Source organism: Armigeres subalbatus, chromosome 1 (assembly GCF_024139115.2).
Source record: "Armigeres subalbatus isolate Guangzhou_Male chromosome 1, GZ_Asu_2, whole genome shotgun sequence".
NCBI lineage: Eukaryota > Metazoa > Arthropoda > Insecta > Diptera > Culicidae > Armigeres > Armigeres subalbatus.
The window spans coordinates 138,854,865-138,876,955 of NC_085139.1; the positions used below are offsets into that span (position 1 = coordinate 138,854,865).

The following is a 22,091-nucleotide window of genomic DNA, read 5'->3' on the forward strand; positions in this document are numbered from 1 at the left end:
CGTGTGTGATGCGTATTTTTGTACAACCAATTAGTTCCTACTTCCTATAGAGCATACAACATTTGCTCGAATAAGTTCCCCGACTTCAAGGTAATTTGTTTGAAATCTCTAATGATTAACTGACCTCTTATACACAATGTGGGAACCTAATTTGCATGCTGGATCGTTTTATTTTTCCTCTATTGATTAAGCTCAAGGTCCCGGATTAAAGAGTGCAACCAAATATGCATAAATCACACTAAACCGCCATGCAATCACCACTCAATGGATGTCATCGTATTAATCAGTGGCATCTTCCCACGTTGCCTAGCCAATATGGATTGCCAAATCCTCCAATTCATGGCAGGTCGTGAAATGTTAAGATGCTCCTCGATTTTCAACGCTCGATTGAAAAAGAACGACTCCCGGGCGCTAGTGGTGCGAGATCATAATGATCATCATGTGAATTTGTAAAGCCAATTGATAGTTTCTTCGATTCGTAGAGCTCTACCACACCACCGCCGTCATTGAATGGTAACTGGTGGACTCGTTTGAGGAATATGAAACTTTTGCTTTTCTGCTTTGTAATAGACATTCATCCGGGTAGAACGACCAGTTTCGAAAATAATCGTGATAATATACCATCGGATTGGTTCGTATTAGAAACTAAACATGCACCTCTTTTCCTAACGGCGTTGCTCGGTGAGCATAAGCATCGTGACAGGTGCTGAAAGAGATACTATGTCTCTGAGTGGTGTTGGAACTATGGAGCTTTCAAGTAAGCTCAGTGCTCATGTCATGTCCAGGTAATTATGAATGTTCGTTTGTTTTTAGTCGTTTGGGCTCTACGTCGCAACGTCAAGCATCATTTGTTGATTTCATCGTGCTACCTAAGCTATGGCCTATTTTTTTTTCTAATAACCTGTATGTGTCGACATATGGGTTGTGAATCGCTTCTACTGTGCATAAGAGAATATTTTTATAATTAAATTTATGAACTAAACTTATGGATTGACAATCAATTAACCGGAGTACTTTACTAAATCTAGATCAACACCAAGCCAAACTAAACTATACGAAATATATATGGGAATAGTATAAACCAAATCTGCTCTCAAGATAGTTTTTATTTTCAAGACAAAAAGACTTTTCTGGTTATTTCCCTTAAAGAGAAGGAATGTGTCCGCCCACATGGACTCAGATGAGTGCTCAATCCATTATGAACGCCTCAGAGCAGCCATATTAAACTTAATTTGAAACTAGGGGAACGGTTCGGCACTTCATCCCATAGCTCCTATTTCCTCCCATCAAAAACAAAGCAATGAAAGGAATTTGGTTTGTTTCTTATTTTTGTGATTTTTTCATCAGTGAGCACGTTCGTTAGCAAAAATATGCGACGAGATTGGTGCTGTATTTCTTTGTATTAATAATAATAAATGGATAGCAGACGGATCTAGATTAGCGGCGAATTGTACGACGGTAAGTTTCCCGATCCCGGGTGCAGTTATAGCGAGGATAAATGGAGTTTACTACTGCATCTGTTATGACCCCCTAACAAAGCCGATAGAACAATTAATTCACTCGGATGGCCGAATGGCTGACATCAGACCTGGTGGGTCGCAAGCCAGCAGTCATTGCAGAAGACTTCATGCGTGGGGAAGCCGATGTACTAACCGGAGAGGGCAAACTATGCTACAGGCCTGAGCTAAGCTGGAGGGCATGGTGGACAACGACAGCATGAGAGGTATCTTCTAGCGGAACGTAGTGGAATCGATAATAGACGTAACAATCTGCAATCCAAGATTGGTCGGTAATCTGCAGTGGAGGGTTGACGGTATGAACCAAGGCAAGAATGGAAAGCTTAGGAGTTACTACTAAAACCCGAGCGTGAAAGGTCGCCCACTTTGACGGTGGGATCTTCAGTGAAGTTATGGATCTGAAAGAAAACACGGGATATTCCTCCAGTACTTCATCCGGAATTTCCGCGGAAGTTCCTTCAGGAGTTCCTCCGGAAGTTCCTTCAAAAGTTTCTCCGGAAATTCCTCCAAGAATTCCTCTGGAAATTTCTCCAGCAATTCCTCCGGAAGTTCCTCCAGGAATTCCTCCGGAAGTTCCTCCAGGAATTCCTCCGGAATTTCCTCCAGGAATTCCTCGGAAAATACCTCCGGAAGTTCTTCCAGGAGTTAGTTGGGAACTCCCTCCAGGAATTCTTCGAGAAGCTCCTCCAGAGATTTTTCGGGTAGCTTTTCCAGAAAGTCCTATAAAAGTTCCAACAAACTTCTCCAAAAGTTTCTTCAAGAATTTCTTCGGAAGTTGCTCCAGGAATTCCATCGCAAGGTCCTCCAGGAATTCCTCCAGCTCCTTCAAAAATTGGAAATTTCAATGAAATTTCTGATTCATTTCCCAACGGATTTCCTGGAGGAATTCCCAAAAAAAATCTGAAAGAGTTGTTGAAAAAATTTCTGTAGAAATTCGTAAAGAAATTCTTTGTTTAAATCACTGTAAAAGTTTTTGAATGAATTCTTGACATAGTTTCAGATGGACTTCCATATGCGTTTCCAGAAGATATTTTCGAAGTAATTACTAACATTATTTCTGAAGAAATCCCAAAAAATGCAAAAATTCGAAGTATTTTCAAATCAAGTTTACGAGAAATTAAAAAAAAATTCCCAAACTATAAAAATTGAAATTTTCAATGAAATTCTGAAATAATTTCAAACCAAAACACCAAAGACACCAATAAGATCCAATTTTACGAGAAAAATTCGAAATCGGAATTGTTTTTTTTATGCCAAATGTCTTAGAAAATTACTTTTTTAGACTCTTGCAACATAGAATTTTTTTCGAAATAACAGATTTTATGCCAAATGCATGAAACGTCGAGACAACACCAGATCTCGACGTTTCATGCATTTCTAAAACATTCGGCATCAAAAAAAAAATTTGATTTCGAAAAATTCAAAAAAAAAAAAGTCTTAAAAGGTCATTTTTTTCAAAAAATTGTTTTTTTTTATTTTTAAGACATTTGGCATATTTTTTTTTATTTCGAAAAATTCCAAAAATTTTAAGTCTCAAAAACACATTTTTTTAAAGCATTTTTTTTCGAGATAACACTAGATCTCGACGTTACATGCATTTCTAAGACATTTACATAAAATAAAATTTCTAATTCGAACTTTTCTCGTGCCCCCCCCCCCTCCTTGGGAAATTTTCATGTTTCAAAACAGTCAAACTTTGACCTCTTTGTTCAAACACTTAACGATTGAGCTACGAAGAACCTCCAATTTTACGGGAAAAAAATTTAAACCGATGACAAATGTCTTAGAAATGTAAGAAAATTCGAGATCTGGTATCATGTACATTTTTTTTAAATTTCATTTTCAGGTTTAAAAGATTCTCGATACTTGGATTTTTAAATGCAAATGTCTTAAACATGCATGAAACGTCGAGACAACTTCAAATTTCGATGTTTCATGCATTTCTAAAACAAACTAAATCACACCAGATCTCAACGTTTAATGCATTTTTAAGACATTTGCATAAAACAAAATTTCTATTTCAAATTTTACTCGTACCCCCTTGGGTAATTTTCGTGTTTCAAAACAGTCAAACTTTGACCGCTTTGGTCAAACACTTAACGATGGTCAAACAGCTGAAATTTAGAATAGGGACTTTTTTCGAGGAGATGAAACTCACGGTAGAATCAACCGGATTCTGCTTTAAATCAACAATATGTTTGCATTGATTTATGGATAACAATATTCATTGTTGATACAACCACAAATTGAATCAACCATACGCGATAGTTGATGCAACTCTCGAATATATTTGTTTCAACTATGCTTTCCAGGTGTCGCTGTCAAATAATACATCAGAAAGTTCTAAATACTCACGCTCCTCTAATGTGAGAACGTGTACTATACACATGCGGAAGTGTTGGCTTCCCGAGCAAAGGCAAATAACTGAAATGATATCAAACTGATAACACGATTAGTTATCCTTATTATCAACTTGATATTTAGTTATCAATCATGGGATTAACTGATAACTGAATAATAACAAAATTTATTATCAATACAAATTTGGTATTTTCTTCTAAATTTTGCGTCGATCAGATATCGAGCTGAGCATTCTATTCTTTCAAACATATTATACAGCGCATAAAAAAATCTACTCATCCGCTTATTTTTCGACGCATCCAAAAATAAGCGCCAAGTAGTCGCCAAAGAAAAATATACCTGTAGCAAAAAAGCTAGTTTGATGAAAATTGAAAATTTAACCGCCACGTGGTGGTTTGTAGCGATGAATGCCAGATCTGTAGAAGCTTTTAAAAAATGATCACGAAAGATGTCATTTTGTTGCAAGGCACAATACTAACTTCTGCTAAATGTATCCGGCCTATGCTATAAATAGTGTGACAAGAGCTTTTTCCAAACACTGAACTGAAATTTTCGTCTAAGCAGACGGTGACTTTCTTCGTTACTAACGATATCCACTGATTTGTTTATTTGAAATTTTCCTGGTTGTTTTATACTATCCTTATTAACTTTACTTTCATTTCAGGTGTCGTTGACTAATGAAATATGTATCTGAGAACCAAGCGTTGTAGTTTAATAAGAACTTAAAATGGCCTTGTAGCTTCCGGAACATGTGATCCAAGGGCATGTGCTAATTCAGGAACGTTGAACAGTCTTACTAACCGCAATATAATTGGTCTTGGGATCCACAGTGGGGAAGCGGAAAATTTTACTGGAAGTGTCAGGTAAACAAGAAATTGCAACGATTTGGTGTGTCGTTCAGAAAACAATCATGCTCGCACTTTAGTCGATCTAGCAATGTGCTCAACCAAAGACTAATTGCTCAACTATTGAAAGTATAAACCTGGGTTTGAACGCAAACGAGCAAGATCATCTGCAGTCAAACCTCCAATAGTCGATGTTGAACGGACTCATGGGAATATGAGATGTGAAATAGATAATTGATAAGCGGACTTGACAATGAACCATGGTGGAATAACACACAGGCCTTCATCTCTTCCGGATCGTCAGAATCCACTTTTTCTTGTTTCGGCCACATACTCTCCGGCCAGTGTAGAAACTCGGGTCCACTAAACCACGGTCCATCTGATGACAACGGTGGCCCGGGTCCCCATTTGGTCACAACGTCAGCGATGTTTTGTTCCGATGGAACATATCTCCAGTCACCCGCCGTCGTTAGCTCCACAACCTCACCAATTCTGAATGCGACGAACTGATTGTATTTGTGTTGATCAGACCGAATCCAGCTCAGCACCGTTTGAGAGTCACTCCACAGGATGTGCTTTTCTATGGGCAGTGAATGGTTGTTCTTTACCGTATGTATCATCCTCGCACCGAGGACTGCAGCCATCAGTTCCAGACGAGGGACAGATTGCAACTTGAGTGGAGACACTTTTGAACGAGACATTGCTAGCGAACACCTCACTCTTCCATCGACGATGGCTCTAAAGTAGGCAGCACAACCGTATGCGTGAATGCTTGCGTCGGTGAAAATGTGGAGTTCCAAGGATTCAATCGACGAAGAAGGTGTTCTGCCAAAGTAGCACCGGGGAATGCGAACGTCAGTAACCATCGGCAACAGCCCCGTCCAGCGATCCCATTTATCGAGGGCACCATCATCTATTTCATCGTCCCAATCGCAGCCGTCCCGCCAGAAATCAAGCACCAACAACTTCCCATAAACCGGAAATGACGCAAGCAGTCCCATAACACTGCTTAGAACGATTCGCTTTGTTGGTCGCACACCTTCTAGCAGATACGGTTTCACGTTCTGCCGATGCTCCATCGAGAACGAGAATTCATCTTGTGTTGGGTCCCAGACGATTCCGAGCACCCTTTCAGTTCCAGTTTCCTTATCGCGGTTGAAATGCACTTTTTGCGACGCATTCTCTTCGCCTAGCTCCTTGAGAACTGCACTGGAGTTTGAAACCCAGTTCCTGATTTCAAAACCGCCTTTCGCATGGATGTGCCGAACCTCCTTCGCTCTGTCGATGGCTTTCTCGACAGTATCGACACTATCAAAATAGTCGTCGACGTAGTGCTTTTCTATTATCGCTTCGGCGGCTTCTGGGAACTGTACGGAAAATTCCATAGCATTCTTGTTTTTTATAAACTGGGCTTGACTCGGGGAGCATTTCGAGCCAAACGTGGCGACATCCATCACGTATACACGAGGTGCTTCTTCTGGAGAATTCCGGAATAGGAACAACTGTGCGCTCTTATCGGCGGCCCGAATCCGTAGCTGGTGGTACATCTCACGAATATCGCCGCCGAAACCAATTGGACGCTCGCGAAATCGGTTGATAACTTTCGGAAGAGGAGTGAGTAGATCCGGACCCGTAAGTAACTGGGAGTTCAAAGATACGCTATTGACCGTCGCGGCTGCATCCCATACTATTCGCACCTTCCCAGGCTTCTTAGGGTTCAGCACGACGCTGATAGGTAGAAACCAAGACGAACTAGGGTCAAACTTTGCCAACTCTTCCGGTGTCGCTAGATGCGTATATCCCTTCTGCTGATATTCTTCTATTTGCATGCGTATCTTAGCAAACAACTCCGGTGTCTTTCCTAAACGCTGTTCCAGCTGCTTTAACCGTCGCACAGCCATCGGGTAACTGTTCGGAAACTTTGGATACTCGACTTTCCACAACATACCGGTCTCGAAACGATCGCCTACGCGGACTGTAGTGCGCTCTAGAATTTCCCGAGCTCGCTTTTCTTCTTCCGACTCCTGCGACACACCCACCACGGACTCTTCCAGGGCGTAGTGCTCTCTCAATAGGTTGTGTAGATCTTCGTTGGACACTGGGTGGTGATATCCGACAAAATTCCGCACTTCTTGTCGCCTTTTCGTCGGTCCGTAGATGGTCCAACCAAGTTTGGACTTTACGGCGATTGGCTCCCCTGGTTGACCGACCTTGGCATTCATCGGTGCTATGGCGTGAAGATTATTCAGTCCTATCAACATCCCCGGTCGCTGACTTGAATATGATGTGAACGGTACATCGCGAAGATACCGGTATGATGCATTCATTTCGATGGCGTCAATCGATTGCTTGGGCAGAAGAAGTTGTTTCACCGTCTGAACTGCCTTCAGAAGCAGCTTTCCTTCACTTCCGGAGGAAGACACAAACAGGTTCATCTTTGTTGAGTTTCGTTCGTCGCGCGTTACGTCGGAGGTCCATGTGATGGTGAGCGGTTCATGCACTCCTTCAACGCCCAGTTTGTCGGTCAACGAGCGCTCCACCAACGTAATCGACGCTCCTTCATCCAAAATGCCAACGTTTTTACCTCACGTTTTCCGGAGTGTAATGTCACGGGAATCATCCGGAAGATTATTGTGCCTTGAACTTCGAAGTGGGTGTTCATCATAACCCTTGACCCCCCCGGATGCAACAGAGGGTTGTGTCGATCGTGGCATTCACCTACGTCACAGCGGATTTTAAACTTGCACGGTGCTCTCCCATGGTCATTCAGGCACACCCTACATAGTTTTCCTTTCTCAACGACCTTCATTCGATCAGCGAAAGACATGGCCTTGAAGTCTTGGCAAAACCGCAACCGATGATCTGTGCGTTTGCAAGCTTTGCATGGCTTTACGCCACCAGCTGGAGGATTTCCTAGAGGTGTGCTATCTTTGGGACTTGCTGGTGTACTGTGGTTGTAGAGAGCGCCTTTCTCCTTCATGCCTCCTCTACCAACCTTGGCGGGACGAGAATCACCAGCTTTCATCGAGGTGCCCGCGTTAGCTTCGCAGACCTCCGCTACAATTTGAGAAAGAAATTTGGAAAATGTTCTCAGGTTCACTTTCTTCTTAGCGCTCTTGAAGCGGACCCATTCTCTCTTGTCTGAGGAAGGTAACTTTTCTAGCAAACTTTGTAGTAACAGTGGATTTACCAAGTGTTGCTTCAAGTTCGCCGCTTCCAGGTGATCACACAGTTGCTCCACAGCGTTACCAAAGGGAATAAACGTCTCCAATCGTTCAGCCTTTGGCGAGTCCAAGCGGTTCACTTTCTCCAAGTGGAAATGTAGCAACTGCTCCGGTCGGCCATAAAGTTGTCGCAGCTTCTCAATAACCTTTGGGACAGATTTCGGTAATAGTAGCTGTCCTCGAACACTCTCCAATGCTGGTCCTTTGAGACATTCCTGCAGACGAACGAGGTTCTCAATGTTATTGTATCCGCAGGCCTCGTTCGACGTTTCATAACTGCCAATAAACAACGGCCAATCTTCTGGTTTTCCAGAAAAAATTGGAAGTTTTCGGGAGATCCCATTTCGCGCAGATAGTTGTGCTTTTGTCGGGCCCGCTGGTTTCCGCCCCAGCCCGTGTGGAACAACGTTCCTGCTACTTTTCCTACTGGCTGCTCTCTCATTTTCGTCTGATTCATTTTCCGATTCTTCTTCGCACGATTCATCAGATTCCTCATTTTCCTGTTCCTCTTCGGAATCGCATGACTTCGTGCTGTCCTCCTCTGAGCTCTCTTCTACTTCGGAATCGCCCGACTTCTCGTTTTCTTCCTCTGAGTTCCCTTCTCGTTCATCCAGTTCCTCAGGTTCGGGTTTTTTCGGCTTCTTTCCGCTTCCGCATACCTTCGATCCACTTGGCTTTTCATACATTGCTTTCTTTTTCAGATGATCCACGTAATCTTGCTTTCTCACCGGTTTCTGCTTTGCTATCCTAGAGGTATTCAATTTTTCATTCACCACAGCCATCTTCGCTTCGTATTGCATACGCATTTGCTCCATTTGATCCAAATGCTCTTGTTGCTCTCGAAGCGACTTTTCCAGCTGCGATTGCTCCTGCCTTTTTCTCTCTTGCATCTTTTGCATCCATTTGCATCCTTTTTCTTTCAGGAAACGGTCCATCTCCATGCGTTTCTCCCACAGCTGTCGATTTTCTTCGATTTCTCTCTCTTTCGCTCGTTTTCTTTCTCCATCGCCCTCAGCTTCTTCTCGAACGACGAACCGGCCGGACGATCCAACTTCACGCTAGATTTATCGGAGGAAGCGTCGTCAACTCTAAGTGTCTTCTTGCTTTTCGAGCTTTTCTTCCGATTCTCTTCCAACTTCTTCGACAGCTCCGTTTCCTTTCGTTGGCAAGCTTCCGTCGCGCAGAACCACTTTTCCAGATCGCGGATGTCGTCTTCCTCAACGCCGATGCAGCGGAAATGATACCATTTATCGCATCCATCGCATCCGACCATCCCTTCATCTGTTTCTGACGTCATCGTACAGGCGGCACAGGCAGTCATCGTGAAATTTTTATTCATTTTCGAGGCTTCCGAATCCGAAATATCTTTTTTGAGTTTGTTCGGAATTCCAATAACGGACACCACCGTTTTGTAGCAGCTAACTAGCAGCTCAAACTGCAGCGTTTAATTCAATTAGTGATTTATGATTTAACAAATTTTGTTTTTTACTTACAAAGATAGTTTGTGCTCCGAACCTCTTGCAATGAGACTTAGTTTATCAATGTTTCGTCAACTCGCTCCAACACCAGTTTTTCTAGTCAGAATAGTTGTTCTTTAAACTAGTTACTGGACTTAAGGTAACGATTCGACCGATCAACTTTCACCGCAGTACCTCACCACCTAGTTGTAAACATCATCTTCAGTGCGAAAAACAATAAATGCATTTATGATTCACGGTACCTTTTGACTCCTTCTTTGATACTATATACGTATCTACAACTCACAGTACTTTGGTCTTATCCACGTACCACTTATAATTAATAATTATGCAATTTACTTTGCGGCTTCAAACTCAAGCAACACTAGCTAAAACTTTTAATATATTTGTTCTTATTTCCTCCTTCTTCCTACACCTACTCATCCGTTCAGCAAGCGCCTGTCATCGACGTTGAATCGCACTAGACCCGCTTTTAGCTAAACCGTGTGGCCATCCCAGTGGGTTTCGCTACACTTTGGAAGGTGTTTCAATGGATTATCACAATAGCCCAAACATATGTTTAACTAGTCGACCAGGCAGACATTGTAGGCGAAAATGCGCGCTGTGGACTAGGTACCCATACGAAATTTTCATTCGAATCCTAATTCCGGGGGGCCATGGCCCCGGGCCTCCACATACCCTCATGTACCAAAGTTAACCTTTTCGTACATTTAGGACCCCACGAAAACTGTCCGGCCCTGGAACCACCGAATTACAACATTTTTTCACGGATTAATGCTTCCTGGGATCTGCAGTGTTTATGTTTATATATGCATATGAAAACATGAAACGTTCCACTGTGAAATGCAAGGTTGTGGTTTAGTTTGAAACTATAACCGAAATCGATTTATAGCATATCGCTGCTAGTAAGTGTTTTAAAACCTAATGATTGATAATATTCGAGAGAAAAACTAACCTAAGCCTATTATTTAATTGGTCACAACTGAAAACAAAATGTATTCAATAAAAAAATGACGACGAACCGTATTTATCCTAACTGATTGCTGATTCGCTATTTTGAATTCATTTCGGTTATCATTTTTGTTAAGTTGACTTGTAATTCAACCAGAATGATAACAATTCTAGTTATCAATATAACTGGATAATTAAGTTTGTTATTAATAAGTTATTCTGCTTTGCACTCTGTCCAGCCGACTGTTATTTACATAAATGGTCATGGCATCATGATTTGATTATAAATAGTCTTCAGTAAATGCAAGATCGTAGAAAGCATAGTGCTTTTCTCTTTCTCTGCTCCTCAAGAAAGCGTAATTGCGAGAGTGCCTAGAGACGACGCCGTACAATCACTCGATTCGAGTTCGAATCCCAGTGAATGCCAACATTTTTTTCAATGCGTAACGAAGTCGGCAAAGAAGATTTAACTATTTTGGTCGATAAAATTAGTTATTTGAGGAAATAACATGTATAACAAAATGTGTTATCAATTTGATATCAGTGATAACCTAATTTAATTTCAGGCAGTTATTTCAGGAACAAAATTCTGGTATCATTTTTGTTATGTTGGCTGTTAATTCAGCCAAAATGATAACAAGTTCAGTTATCAATATGTTCGATAACCGGATAATGGAATTTGTTATCAATTAGTTATTTATTTTTGCTCGGGTTGAGAAATGGATTACGCGTGATTTGACTATGCGTTCAATTTGGGTATCTCGAGCTCGTTCAGTAGCCGCTAGGTTGCGAAGACCGACGGAGGTCCTTCGTAGCTTAGTTGGTTAAAGCACCAGTCTAGCGTACTGTAGGGTTACCTCCAATACATTTTCCAAATCAATATCTTCCACATAACGTACATGTTCACATATGAGCTTTCACAACATAGTAAATTAATGTCCAAGTCGGGTGGTTTAATCCCCGGAAATAGGCAATTAACTTTGATTGATTAGAAAGCTGTTTGTACATTCGAAAATTCTGTGAAACTATTTTGTCGACAATATAATGACAACAAAAGAGAAAAAAGTGGCAGAAGCAGAATCGAACTAGTTACATAGGGAGTGGGAGTCATCCCCTTTACCTCTACACCGTGCTTACTTCTTGTAGATGGGATGATATATGTTGATCAGTTTATACAATTTTTCCAAATCATGAAATGGCTGTCAAAAGAACGATATTATTACTATGCGATTATGCGATGCATGATTGAAACAACATTAATGTTCAATTGAATAAAGCATGTGAACATGTTGAAACAACAATTGAAGATTAAAACAACAATATCCGCGATGCAACAATCGGAATAGTTGCTTCAATCCTGCAAGATTCTTCTGCGTGCTTTAGAGCATTACCCGTTTTTGAAATTCGAAAAGTCGGCACCCTAGTGAATATGTACATTCTGTAGAAGAGTATGATTTAAAAAAGGTATTGGTAGATTAGTGCTCTAAACAACTAAGCTACGGAGGACCTCCGTCGGCATTCGCAACTTAGCGGCATAGTCGAATCACTCACAATCAATTTCAAGTGTTGGTTTGTCTAATGGATTGCATATTCTAAGAATGATCAGATGCGAGGACATCGGTGCCGATGATACATTATACCAAGCATTAAACTTGTTTGGCACAAAATCTCAAGAGGGTATTGTATAGAATATTATCAAAATGAAATCAATGATATTATTTCCTGTTTGTTTGACATTCATCATTATTATTTTCTTTTTGATTCTCATTCTGACATTATCTTGACAATATGCCACACGGAAGCATCCTTAAATACCCGTTTCTTAGCATTTCTAAACTCATTAAAGACAATCCAACTCGACAATTACCCTACTCATTATTACTAGCCCTTCAATAGCCATCGGCGTGGTAGAAAACATTTGGCGGCGTGAAAAATTGTCATGCGGCAGCGCTCAGCAGCAACTACGGAAATTTGAAAATTTCGGCGGAAATCTACGGATTTTTTACTAGCACACTAGTAAACAATATGTACGTTCCTGATAGGGTTTCTATTTAAAGGGGAAAGACCCTTATTTTTGCCTTTCTCGTACAACAAAGTTGTACCGAAAGGCTATCATTTCACTCCGAAAACGAACTTTTTATAGAAGCCTCTGAGACCCATAGTATTATATACCAATCGACTCAGCTCGATGAGCTGAGCACATGTCTGTCTGTCCGTGTGTATGTGTGTGTGTATGTGTGTACGTATGTGTGTGCACAAAAGCTATGAAAAACATTAGACAACTTTTCGTATAGTAATCCTTAACCGATTTTCTCGCAACAAGTTTTATTCGACAGGGGACAAAGCCTCGTTGATCACTATTGAATTTTATAACGATCGGTCATTGCGTTTAAAAGTTATGAAGAAAATTGTACATCGGACCATATAAACCCCATATAAGGTTGGTGTCTCAACTAAATGCGAGAAAGGCACCACCAACGCTAGGTGGATTGATCTGGGTTTTTATTTTTATTTATTAAAAGTTATGTCCCACTAGTCTCCGAAAGGCCAAGGGGAGATAAAATAATTATTTTTGAAATGAAAAAAAAAAAACAAAAACTCCTTATATTTATTTAAGAATGTTTTGAAAAGCCTGAAAAAATTGGAAGTTTAATGGCTGCCCCCTCAATTTATTAATTCCAGACAAAAATAATCCGAGGGAGGCTCGTTTTTTTAAATAATTGTATCGGCTTAATTTAATTTTAAATATGAATATATAACTCAAGGCTATATGCATAAAAATCTTAAAATGGATTTATCCGTACAAAAATGGCACATTCATACACCAAAACAATTCAAACACATCAGAATCTCTTTGATTTATGAGATGAGTAGATTCGATACTTCTGCGTAATGTTAAATGTATTTACAAAGATATGGAAATACTAATATATATCATCTTCCACACTCAGATGTATATTTTCATGATGAATTAGAGACGGAAGTAAAGAATTGATAGTTCCATTGATATACGGCAGAAATTTAAAAAAAATGTAGAAATGGATTTTAAAAAGCGAGCGGTGGGCAATTTTAGTTACGATTTTAATCGAACGAACTTCTGTTAGGCTTCCATTTGAAGAGAAAGGGAAGAGTATCAGAGTAAAAGAAAATTTTCACGCTGATACTCTTCCCCTTTCCATTATGAAAGCAATTTTATTTTTTTCTGGTGCGGTCATTGACCGAGATTACCATGACCTAAAATCCAGTAAAGAGTCTCATTGAAAATAATTCTTGTGTATGATCTATGAAGCTTGTTGCAAACAACCAATTTATTCACTGAAGCCGAATATCTTATTTAAATTCTCGAATAACACTCTTGCTTTTGTGTTCTAATTCTGAAGCTAAGTTTGAACAGCCGTGTGTGCAATCTTTGTGGAATTTAGGATTCACCCTCAACCAATTGGAAGTCAGTAAAGGATTGAAAACTAAGGACGTAAGCTGAATACCCAATATTTGGTCCTTCGAACAGCCTAGTTTCCCAACCATCCAGCTCGAAGGACCATTATATTGAATTAACGAACATAGATAGAGATAATTAGAGTGCGCTGACATAAACGTCATTAATTTCAAGGCTCAAGCAAACCCAGTCGTCTGGATTCTTGACTGCTCAATTCATAACACAGCTCAAACATTTATTAAACATTTTATTACATATACATCATTGCTTAAAACACCATATATGTATTTACAGGATCATGAACATGTAACATTGAGCACAATAAATTCGTCTTAGCTATACTTCAATTTTCCTCCATGAGTTAACTAATTTGTGCTGGTGGAACTCAACTGGGGCACAGCACAATGGTGCACGCGACCCACCAATCAGAATATTTTCCCTCAAATTTGTTTGTTTATGGCAAAATTGTTCCTAAAAATGATTTTTCGCCAACTTTTTATAAATCCTATAGAAAGTCCTGAAGAAATTCCTGGAGAAATCTAGGCATTTTCTTAGGAAATTCCATTTGACATTCCAATGTAAATTCCTTCAGGGATTCATCCGGAAGTTCCTTAAGGAATTCTTTTAGAATCTCGTTCAGGAATTTCTTTAGCAAATCTCTCAGAAATTCCTTTAGGAATACTTTTCGAAAATCTACTCAGGTTCTCCTTCGAAAAATCCTTCAACAGTTTATTTGTAAATTCTTACAAAAATACTTTCGGTACACTGCCAGTCGCCGTTATAAATTTTTGCAATAGCTCCTTCCTAATATAATCGATATAGAATCACACATAAATTGAATAATTGCTAATTCGAGACCATACATAAAGTTTATTTTTATATATATTTTATTAGTAGCTCGCGTGAAGAATGGTTAAGTGTGCGCTGATATACATCATAAGTTAAATCTATGGATTTTTGCCAATAAATATGTGTGGATTTTTAGTAGTGTAGCTACTCCAGGAGTCCTAAATAATTTTCAAAAAATCCACCAGTAATTCCATTGAACATTCTACCAGGGATACCTTCGGAAAAGCATTTGTAAATTTTGTCAGAAGTTTCTTCGTAAGTTTCTACGGGAAAACCTCTGAAAATTATTCTTAAGACTTATGAATGTCGAAAATTATTTTACAATTTTTTTTCAGAAATTCCTTGTGTAATTCGTTCGGATCCTGGATCAAATAGAAGTTTGGTAATGGATGGATTGTTATCTCGATATTTTGAGTGTTTTTTGCCTTTCTCGTACAACAAAGTTGTACCGAAAGGCTATCATTTCACTCCGAGAACGAGCTTTTTATAGAAGCCTCGGAGACCCATAGTGTTATATACCAATCGACTCAGCTCGAAGAACTGAACAGATGTCTATCTGTCCGTGCGTATGTATGTGTGTGTGTATGTGTGTGCACAAAAGCTAAGAAAAACATTAGACAACTTTTCATATAGTAATTCTTAACCGATTTTCTCGCAACAAGTTTCATTCAGCAGGGGGCAAGGCCTAGTTGATCACTATTGGATTTTAAAGCAATCGACCGTTGCGTTTGAAAGTTATAAAAAATGCTACATCAAACCATATTAACGCCATATAAGATTGGTGTCTTGGCTAAATGCGAGAAAGGCAGTATCACCGCTCGGTGAATTAAGTTGGGGTTTTGGTTTGCAATCTTATTTTAAGTGTCAAAATAGAATTTTGTTTTACTTCTGTACTGGACTAGTTCTGATCTTATAGTTCTTACTGCTGACGCGAAATATGAATGAACTAGGTACGTCAAATTTGCTGGTGAACCAGCATTACCACAACTATGGCTAATGGCACCGCCAGCGCTACAGCTCAATAATTTTAATAAGAAGTTCATAGTATTGAACTGATTCTATGTTGAAATTTTCAACAGAGTTCAATAAATAAAATGCGAAAACGGTGGTATCAGCGTTAGAAATAGTTACTGTCAAAAATATGTATAGCATCTGCCATTACGGCGAGTGTGAAAGTGTGTATAGGGCACTATGCCTTGAATCTTTTTATTTTTGGTTATTCCTTGAAAGTTAGGATATAACAATATCAGTAACTATAAATTTTGACATTAAGTGGCCTTGTTGCTTTTTCACTTTTTCTATGCAATGAGAAAAGTTAGAGATCAGTCGTATAATGTTCTATTTATACTAGGATTGTTGTAGAAGAGCGCCGAAATAGGGCCAGTCAAATTTTTTGAGAGAATCTACGGAATTGATGTTGAAGCAATCTGGCATCGCTTGCGCTAAGATTAATTTTTGACGGCGGCGGCGGCGGTCTAATCAAAATGTGGAAAATTTCGTTTTTATCTACCCATCTCTCGATTATTATTTTTTTTGACACTTTTTTCGCCCAACCTACATAATTTTAGATCTTGTTTTGTTACGAACTAGTTTTGTTAAGGGTTGAAGCTCGCAACGATTAGTGGATGAAGCAAAATGAAGAAAATTAAAAAAAATATTATTAGTATTAAAAACATGCAGCAAACATATGAGAAGTTCATTGTGATGTTCTCACGACGATGACTTAGAATACTGGAAATATGTGTTTGAATATGCCATGAGAATAGTGATGACTATGTTTCCGTGTACTCTGAATAAATGATGTCCGAAATCATTTCAAAATGAAAGTATATGAGTTATGTATGTAGTCTTGAATTAGTGACAATGCTATATAAAAAAAAATAAGAAAAAGAAAAAAAGAAATAAAGGTTAGATCTCCCGATATGTGAATATAAAACGGCATTGTCCTTCCGAAAACGATTCAAGCACGAAGTGTGTTTGTGTTTAGTACGGGCAGATGCTGGTGGCTATACGTTTCTTGACGGATAAATTATGGACTAGTTCATGATGAACGCTACCCAGCTTCATAAAATGGGGGACCCCTTTTCTATTCTTCAAAGTACGGAGGGTTTCATTCTGGAAAGCAAAATATATGTGTAGAAAATTATGTATTCGCTTCTCAAGATTGATCGCAGTATCGATTCTAAGTACTAGTGTGCAAAGTAAAGAGTAAAGACACATTTAGGCTCTGAGACTTGACAGCATTCAATCTGATCACAAAGTTGTGCCTTTGCCTAGCGGATTACTCTTTCAGAATCTCAACCAAATTGCATGTGGAACTGGTGCTATAGAAAGGAGCTTAGAGTCTATTCAGATGAAGATGCGAGGTTCAGACAATCAACACAAAACATACCGTTTAAGGAATTGCGGAAAAAGATAACAAATGTAAGCAACATTATAAGCCGAAAGTAGAAAGAAATAATATTAATAAACGTGGAAGAGGAAAGAATTTTAAGGACAAGGCAGAATAAGTAACATATGTAGATGGTCATTACAATGGACGGCTGCGATCTTTTGCGCATATTCAAGTGCACAACACGAATCAGCGAACTGAAAATGAAACACTTATTATGGACTACCGCGAGCGTGTCCGAGGATATTCGAAGTTGATTTGCAATTTGTAAAACCAGGTACGCAGCGAACCTTCACCTTAACTATATGAAGAGTAAAACCATATATTCAATTTAGCTTAGAACGGGTTGCAGCCTATCTTATCGAGATTGTTCATGTTTTGTATTCCTAAGTTCCAGTTGTATCCCTGGCAATTAATGGTGGATCCAATTTTGAACTTGTAGCAAAGAAAAATGAAAGCAAAGCGTAAAGCGCCCGGGAACATATTCGCTAGCGCTAAATAAAGGTAAGAGAACAAATTTATCCGACCATTGCCATCGCGAGAATCGAATGTGCATTGAAAAGGATGAGTTCTTCAACCTTGTTCCGGGCTGCTGCCTGCCAGGCTTTTATCGTAAAGCAAAGCCAACATAATCGAATTGGAATTCTGGCCCGAGGCTAATCGGGACCGGGCCCCATGCACGAATGGTTTCACTATTCTGTTGACTCTGAGATGGGCGGCCAGTCTAAGCTGCGCTCGCACTAGCCTTTAAGAAGAAAACTCGATCGGATGTGAAATATCAATTCTTATGCAACGAATAAAGTGTGCTGGTTTGCAGGGCAAGTTATGCAATTTTGTTTACCGATTTATGAAATCTGATTTGCGCAAGGAATTTCGTTCATTCAATTGCGATTCAATTGTTTCGCTGGAATAACATTTGATACAACATGAGTCTAATAACAGGAACTTACCGAGGCAACGATGGTCAGGTAATACCGCTGAATACGCTCGTAATCCAGCGTTTTCATCACTGTGACCTATGGAAAAGAAATAGAAATCAGAATTAAAATCAAATGAATAGGTACCATAGGTCTGTTCAAGATTTTCAGAAGTATTTCAGATCCAAATTGATTGTTCTCGTTCATTGAAAGGTCTGATTTTGTTTGTGCATGGTCATTATTTTTATATTTTTGAGCGTTTGTTTAACAGGCATCGAACAAGCACTTTAAACGCCCGGTAGCTTATAGCTCAAAATAGATAAAGGCGAAATATACTGCCATTATGTTCATGATATTTCCATGTAAAAAATAACCTCATATGATGCCCCCCTAAATCTGTATGTTTTTTTCCTGGAAATCAGCGCTAATCCTTTTTTGAGATGCTCTGAGAAATGGAGTCGCCGCATTTAAAATCTGAATTACTTTTGAAATCAATAAACCGATCTAATAAAAAAAAAGTCAGGAGATCTGCGGTCTAAAATAATTATTGATGAGCAGTTCTAAAATATTCGCACCGGAAAGTTAAATTCTCTGTTTCGCTTAATCCAAAGCAGAAACAAGCATAAAAAACGGAAAGAAAAACACGATGCTATTAAAATGGATCCTATCTTATGAAAGAACTTACAGGAATTCTATTTAAATCAAGTGTATTAAATTATTTATAAATATGATTTGCTCAATAATACAAAGGATATTGACCCAATAATTGCATACGTAGATGTTAAACCAATGCATCACACAATTACCTGTCCTTGATGCGGATACGCGATGGCAAAAACTCCGTAGCCATCGGCAGCCGTCAGTGTGTTTGGTGAAATATCCGAGATGTTTTGCTGAGAGCCTTCAATCACGAAGTACTCAACGAGACCGTTGACGCCAGCGTCCTTGTCCTGAGCGAGTACGCTCTTGAAGATAGTTGTACCGACGGGCGTAGACTGTAAGTAAAAGATAATGAGTAAAATAAGAAATTAAAACATGAACAATAAATCATGTATGGTTCTAATAAATAGAGTCTTAGCAGTAAATACTTGAGGGACATGGTACTAGATTTCCAAGGCGGTAATTTTTACAAGTAGAATTGCTGTTGGCAGAAATAAATTGCACCGGACCCCATAAAGCTGTTCCATGGATAATACACGACGTTCTCGTTTTATAAAAGAAGAAACATCATGCCATCATCATCTGAGGAATCATGACATTGGCGTTGGTCGTGGCTGCTGGAAGCTTTTTCCACTCAACACATACAGTACATTATTGTTGGCGCATTCTTGCGTTTCCGCTTGGTACCAGATGCATACGTTCAGATGACTCATCATTCTCAATTAATCATTTAAGCTGCATAATTTCTTCAGGGGTTATGCAAACAATTTTACAAGCTCCGCGGTTGACGTGGTTAACGATTTGTAGTTTGTTTTCGATTTTTCAAAAGACGGAGAAACAGGTCTCGGGTAATTCTTGGTGATTTGTTTAACTACAGGAGTTAGAAGATAAATGACGAGAGTTGACTGCTATGCACAAGTCAAACATTGCCTTGTTGAGATGTACTGAGATAGATTCTAGCCAGCATGTAATCAACTTTAAAAATCGATTCTACCGTTAACGTACAGTGCGTACCAAAATATAAGTACAAATTTTGTGTACAGTTGGTTTTAATGTAGTATCAGTTTATGATCAGATTTAGACGTTAGAAAGATGTTATAAATAATATATACCAACATACCTAAGATTTCACTGTAAAAAATTCTGACAACAACCATAAAATCAGTTTTGGCATCTACAACTAAGCGGTATAATCACAATATAAGATTTCTTAACTATTCTATGAAACACATTGCAATTTTGGCATAAAAAGTGCCAATGCCTAATGCCGATTTCAATCAATTCTTCAAAGTCCACAAATGAATGGAATTCCGTGACAACAGGAAATGAATCTGCGCATCCATTTTCAAAGCTAGCCATCGTCGCCTTTCTCATCATCATCATCAGCAACAATAACAAACTACAACAACGACGCCTCGTCATCGTGGTCGCCGCGAGTAGTAGATCAATGCACTGAGTAGAATTGCGTTCTTTCCCTTTTTGCAAACTGACATCATATGATGAGATGTCAGTCTTCTTAATGTTCCGCGGCATAGCCATGATCAAGTTCTTTGCGTTGTTTGTGCATCCGCAAAGCATCTACCAGTCCGTGTTGTTGCTGGCCGATTTGTTATCAACTGGAGCTGCATCATTCATCACGAGCTCTTTGAAAGAGTATCCTAATGAGGTTGTGAACCTGACATGACTAGATGATCTTGATCTAAGCCTAACAGATGATTAGAAATGGTTTGACTGACAAGTAGAGAGATGCAATTCTTCTTTCATGGGGTTACGGAAATTATTCCCATCTGCTGTTTGCGTTCATCATACATGAAAGGCAAAAATAACGAAAGAAATATTCTATCATTACAACTGCCTCGCATCACCACAGTCAACACATTGTGAAAGCGAACAGCAACAATGGGAAAAGTGGTGCATCCAGTGTAGATAAAATCGTACTCAAATCTCAATCATCAAGTCATGATCATCGTAACAATTTTATGCTTACATATGCAAGATTTTCTATGTAACAAAATAAACTAAATGGTTCTGCTAATGAAAACACAGTTGGATCAAATACGATTCAATAGGCGATGAATGCAGTAGGTTTTTGACTCCCGCTTGATTTGAACCGAGTCCGAATCTTACGACTAATTGATTTCGCCGCCTCCAATAATATGGCCATTCGCAGCACCTACTTCGAACACAGCCTTCCTTCCAAAAAATGGCAGACGCCCGGTATACTGGTGGAGTCCCGAGATTGCGGCCCTTCGATCAACCTGCCTTAAGGCTAGACGAAGGGTGCAACGTGCCCGCACCGAGGATGAAAGAGCAGACCGCCGTGAAGTGTTTCGAGCTGCGAAACTGGCCTTTAACAAGGCCATTAAGAGCAGTAAGAGAGCGTGTTTCGACAACCTATGCGAAGGAGCCAACGGTCTGGTAAAAAATCTGGTAAATTGAACAGCTACCGGAAGAGTGGAAGGAAGGGATCATATGCCCAATCTATGTACAAGAGAGGCGACAACCTGGAGTGAGAGAACTTTCGATCGACAACCATCCTTAATGCTGCCAATAATCAGTGATATCCCTGATCATCTTTCGTCCTTTGTCACCAATAGTGATTGAGTTCGTGGGAAGTTATCATGCCGGCTTTGTTGATGGCCGCTCGATAACGGACCAGCTCTATACTGTACGGCATATCCCTCAGAAATGCCGTGAATACCAGATCCCAGCGCACCATCTGTTTATCGATTCAAGGCGGCACGCCGTAGTATAGATCGCGTAGAGCTATGAGGAATTGTGGACGTAAACATATTTCCTGGGAAGCTTACCAGACTGATCAAAGCAGCGATGAATGGTGTGCAAAACTGTGTGAAGGTTTCGGATGAACACTCCAGTTTATTCGAATCTCGCCAAGGTGATGGATGTACAATGTACATGCTTATTGTTCAACATTGCACTAGAAGGTGTCATGCGAAGAGCCGAATGTAACAGCCGAGGTACGATGTTCAACCAATTCAGTCAACTTGTTTGTTTCTCGCATGACATGGGCAACGTAGGCCGAACATTTGCAAAGTTGGACTGATGGTGAATGCATCGAAAACAAAGCACATGCTAGTGGGCTGAGCCGAACGCGACAGGACCCGCTTGGGTAGTGATGTTACGATAGACGGTGATACTTTCGAGGTTGTTGATGAATTCGTCTACCTTGGATCCATGCTAATGACTAATAATAATGCCAGTCGTGACGGGCTCCAGAAGAAACTGCGGTCAAAAAAGATTCACACCCGCACCAATGTGTCACTCATAAAACTGGCATAAAACTCTAGGGACATGAAATTTGTACCATGCTCGAGGAGGACTTGCAAGAGGACTGTGTGTTGCGGCGAAGGATGAACCACGAGCTTGCCGAACTCTACGACGAAGCCAGTATCCAGAGGGTAGCTAAATCTGGAAGGTACGATGGGCAGGGCATGTTTCAA

At 39.8% G+C, this 22,091-nt stretch overlaps 1 protein-coding gene across 3 annotated transcripts in view; it reads right to left on the reverse strand.

Moving 5' to 3' along the window:
- The window catches only part of LOC134205174 (cadherin-99C), a 584,755-nt gene that overhangs the window by 254,416 nt on the left and 308,248 nt on the right, over positions 1-22,091 (reverse strand). For all 3 annotated transcript variants that reach the window (XM_062680181.1, XM_062680179.1, XM_062680180.1), the window contains exons 7-8: positions 18,777-18,965; positions 18,004-18,069 (exon numbers count right to left, since the gene is read on the reverse strand). In XM_062680181.1, coding sequence (XP_062536165.1) covers positions 18,004-18,069; positions 18,777-18,965 — 255 coding nt within the window. The remainder of the gene's footprint in view (positions 1-18,003; positions 18,070-18,776; positions 18,966-22,091) is intronic.